General features: G+C 35.3%; 1 protein-coding gene across 1 annotated transcript; it reads right to left on the bottom strand.

Annotated features, from left to right (window-relative positions):
- Nucleotides 1-206: 206 nt before the first annotated feature.
- On the bottom strand, nucleotides 207-1,983 carry LOC114273086 (2-methyl-6-phytyl-1,4-hydroquinone methyltransferase, chloroplastic-like). Its single transcript, XM_082895649.1, has 5 exons — nucleotides 1,917-1,983; nucleotides 1,639-1,765; nucleotides 1,245-1,460; nucleotides 368-674; nucleotides 207-278 (listed from the first exon to the last, which is right to left on the bottom strand). Exons 1-5 carry the CDS (start codon nucleotides 1,981-1,983, stop codon nucleotides 207-209), a joined length of 789 nt encoding a protein of 262 aa, XP_082751775.1.
- Between the last annotated feature and the right edge of the window lie 2,161 nt (nucleotides 1,984-4,144).

The following is a 4,144-nucleotide window of genomic DNA, read 5'->3' as shown; positions in this document are numbered from 1 at the left end:
CACAATCAAAGGAACAGGGTGAGTGGATGTGAAGAATGTCACTATTCTTGATGTACAGTGGTTGATGTAATTTTACAACACCAATCCTCTTTATTATGAAACTGAGATGTAACCTTACATTCAAGCTTGAAGCAAGAGGTTAGAAGTTCGCAGGCTAATAAAATGACATCAAGAATCAACAGTGAAAAAATATATAAACTGCTCATCTAAACCCAAAACAAATCAAGATAGACAAGCAGAAGAATCATAGTGATAAAATGGATTTCGAGCACATGAAACTATAACATTGAACAAAAAGATGTTAAAGAAAATTGACAATTCCCATTTAGGTATGCATAGAGTTTAACCCATGTTCCCTTAATCTCACCTGCAAAGGAGAATCCCCAGAAGCAGATTCGACACCTGTAACAGAACATCCCATGATCAGCCCATGGCGACGAACACCACGATACCATTTTGGGCCAATGCTCTTCAGTTGAACATCCTTAAATCCAGCCTTCTCAAACCACTCAATGTACTCTTTCTCTTTTGGGAAGAGCATCCACACATCTGCAAAAAATCGAGACAGCAAAAATGTTGGGTACACAGGACCAATTAGGCATGCTTTCCCTCCAAGTTTCAACACCCTGTATGCGTCCTTGATGCCACGTTGTGGGTCTGGCCAATATTCTATACTGAGAAAATGCAAACATGAAATTCTTGTAAGAGAGACCACTAAGGAAGTAAAATCCCTCTTCCTCTCTCTAATTCATTTTCAAATTGGACATAAAGGACTAATCAATTTCATTTTGCAAATCTACCTTGTTATTAGTATCCAATCTACCCCTCTCACATTCCCATCTAATAGGGACTAAAGTTGGCATACAATGTTATTTCTGTTTACACTTCTAAGTTCATCCAATTATACATTGGAACAAGAGATTTGCTCCTTTATAGACTCTTAAATGCCCTTATATTTTGACCATGTATAAAAACCCAATACATTTGCACAACACACATTGCATGATGTCTAATATTTCCATTTCACAATATATACACCACAGAAACAGTAGAATGTTTAGACTAATTCAATTCCAAATGGATTCAATGAAATCTCCTATAAACTAACTCAAATAAACCAACATGAATCAAACCAAGCTCAAGAACAGTAACTGAAACCACAAAATCATACTGCCCGTGAAATGAATAAAATAAAAGACACAAAAAAAAATCAAATAAAAAGGTTTGAACAGGGCACGACATACCTCCCAGCAGATACATATCTATCGGCATAATCAGTACCGAATGGGAGATCCTCCGCGTCTCCTTCGACAATTTTGCATTCCTTTAATGCCTCTTTCTGCTTTGCTTTCGCAAGCTGATGCGGAGACTGATCAAGAATAGTGACATTCTTCGCATCCACACGCCTAATTATGCCCAAAGTAGTGAACCCTGTTCCTCCAACTATGTTCCCACAAGCTCTTTAACTTCATATTCGGGATGTATAGTCTCCAAACCAATCGAGTACATGCAGACAGAGTTGGTAAAAGGTAATAGAGCAACCTCAAAAGCACGAATGCAGTGGCCAAGGCCAAATATGTCTCCTGCTGAAGCAAATTCTCTGGAGATCTAGCCCATGAGAATGGGCAACTTTCCTACTCGGGGTGGTTGTTTTTTCCATCATCCGATGACTGTCCAATTCTTTCCAAGTATGTTCCATTCAATGGCTCAGTCTTAAGGCCTAAAAAAGTGACCTTGTTTTCATTAGATATCGCTTGAGAAATTTCTTCAGTAATTTGATACAAATAATGTAAAGAACAAAATACTACAAGTTCTTATGGATAAATGAAATCAACATCTTCAGAAAAACAAATGTAAGATCTTCAAGTGAGTTTCCTTTAAACAATGACCAGAAAAGTTCCAGGGTAAGGCCTTACCAGTAACATCATCGTAAAAAGAAACAAGAGAACCAAGGGTCCGAGAACCATGATAGCATACACGCATGGTAGAATTTAGAAGGAAAAGACTAGGAAACCCATGGTATTATTGCAGAGCCATAATCAATAGAATCAAATTTGGGCCTTTTTTTACGAGCCCAAGACGAAGAAAACTAGGGTTCCCTATGAGGCCATGCTTAGCCTCGTACAACAGCAATTGGGCGGTGGTCAGCCTCCCGGAACAGTCGCCGCCGCCACTGATGAGGTTTTGGGTGTTTTGAAGAACAATAACCCCAACAAGAGGGAGGAGATTAAGAAATTGTTGAACCCTATGTCGAATCATGTTTTCGATCAGATGGTTTCCTTTGGGAACCTAATCACTGATTTCCAAAAAGAAGAAGACAATGTTATGATTGATGATAATGTGGGTTTTACTGTTGTGTTTGACGAGGAAGAAGAACACGAGGAAGAGAATGGGTTTTACTGTTGTGTTTGATGAGGAAGAAGAACAGAATGGTTTTGATGATGATGATCTTAAAGTTGAGACCAAGCTTTTGGGTCATCTCTAATTCGATAATTTCAGCCTTGTTAAGTGTTTGTTGCAGAACCGATTGAAGATTGTGTGGTGTGCTCGTCTAGCCATGGCCGAGGATCAGGAGACGAGAGAGAAGATTAAGGAAGAAATGTTGGATTCTGGACTGGAATTGGCTGCAATTCTTGAGCAGTTGCAAGCTGATTGAGAGAGAGAACACAGAGAGAGGGAGAGTTGGAGACAAAGAGGAGATCAGGGCCTTTTTTTAATTTTTTTTATTTGCCAGGTACAAAACGACGTCGTTTTTACTTTGGCGACCAAATTTTTTTTGTCGCCAAAAAATTTCATTGCCCCCCTCCCTGTTTGAAATTTCCCTCCCAAACACTTTTGGCGACCAAAACACTATATTAGTCGCAAAAAAGGTACCTTCGGCAACAAATTTTTTTAGTCGCTAAATTTCAATCAACGGCGACTAAATATTAGTCGATAAAAGTACAAATTTGGCGACTAAATTTTTTTGGTCGCCAAAATGTAACCTTCCGCGACCAAATTTATAGTTGGTCGCGAAAAGCATTCCAATTTCTGCGACGAACTCATTTTTGGTTGCCAAAATGTGACCTTCTACGACCAACTCATATTTGGTCGCCAAAAATATTGATCATTCGCGACTAATTAATATTTGGTCGCCAAATGTCATTTTTTTGCGACCAAAAACTTTTTGGTCAGCAAAAGTGGTCGGCAAATTTGTAAATTCTTGTAGTGATGCTTCAACCTAAAAGTATTTGTTTACACCAAGAAACAAAAAAGTGATACTAAATCAATTGTACATTCTTGAGAATTTTCATACAACCATAAAAAAATTAACAGCTATATATGGAAATCAAATGTTTTTTTTTTCAAATCAATTATACATTCGGTTGAATTTATTTGGATAATAAAACATTGGTAGCAAATCAGATAAAAAAATCCAAAATTTAATTTAAATACTTAACTGGTTACAATCAAGATGAGAAGAAATAATAATTAAAAAAAAAAACACATAAAATAAAAATACAAACATTAAGAGTAGGGAAACAATTATCTACAAATTAAGAAAATACTGAGACTCTTATATCTACGAATTTAGTATGCAAAATCTAGTATGTTTTTCTAAACATACCATGATCATTAATAATAATTATGTTTTTAATAATAAAAAAAACATAATTTTGATCAAGTTAAACGTAAATAAGCTATAAAAACACATACAAAATATATCTCTTTAGGAGACATTTTCAAAAACCTTCACTTGTACATTCGGTTGAATTTATTTGGATAATAAAACCATTGATAAATAACAGTCATGGATAAAAATAATTAAGATATAAACATTTAAGATAATAGTAATAAAAAAACATGAAAAACAAAGGGGCTTACCTTGCAATTTTCATGCGAAACTTGGTGGGAATTTATAAAAATATAAATATTAAGAATATAGAAACAATTATTTATGAATTAGGGAAATACGAAGATACTCATATTTAGTAGGGACAAAAGTCTCACTTATGCAAAATCTATTGTGTTTTTCTAAATATGCCATGATCATTAACAATAATTATGTTTTTTAAAAAAGAACATAATGAAATTCAATAATTTATCAACATAAAAAGATGAAATCCAAAATTATGAAGTTCATCATTTATCACCTGGAGAGTCC

This window comes from Camellia sinensis, chromosome 11 (genome assembly GCF_055761805.1).
Source record: "Camellia sinensis isolate YWXY chromosome 11, ASM5576180v1, whole genome shotgun sequence".
Lineage (NCBI taxonomy): Eukaryota > Viridiplantae > Streptophyta > Magnoliopsida > Ericales > Theaceae > Camellia > Camellia sinensis.
The sequence above is the reverse complement of the archived record's forward strand: the minus strand, read 5'-3'. Positions and strand labels throughout refer to the sequence as shown.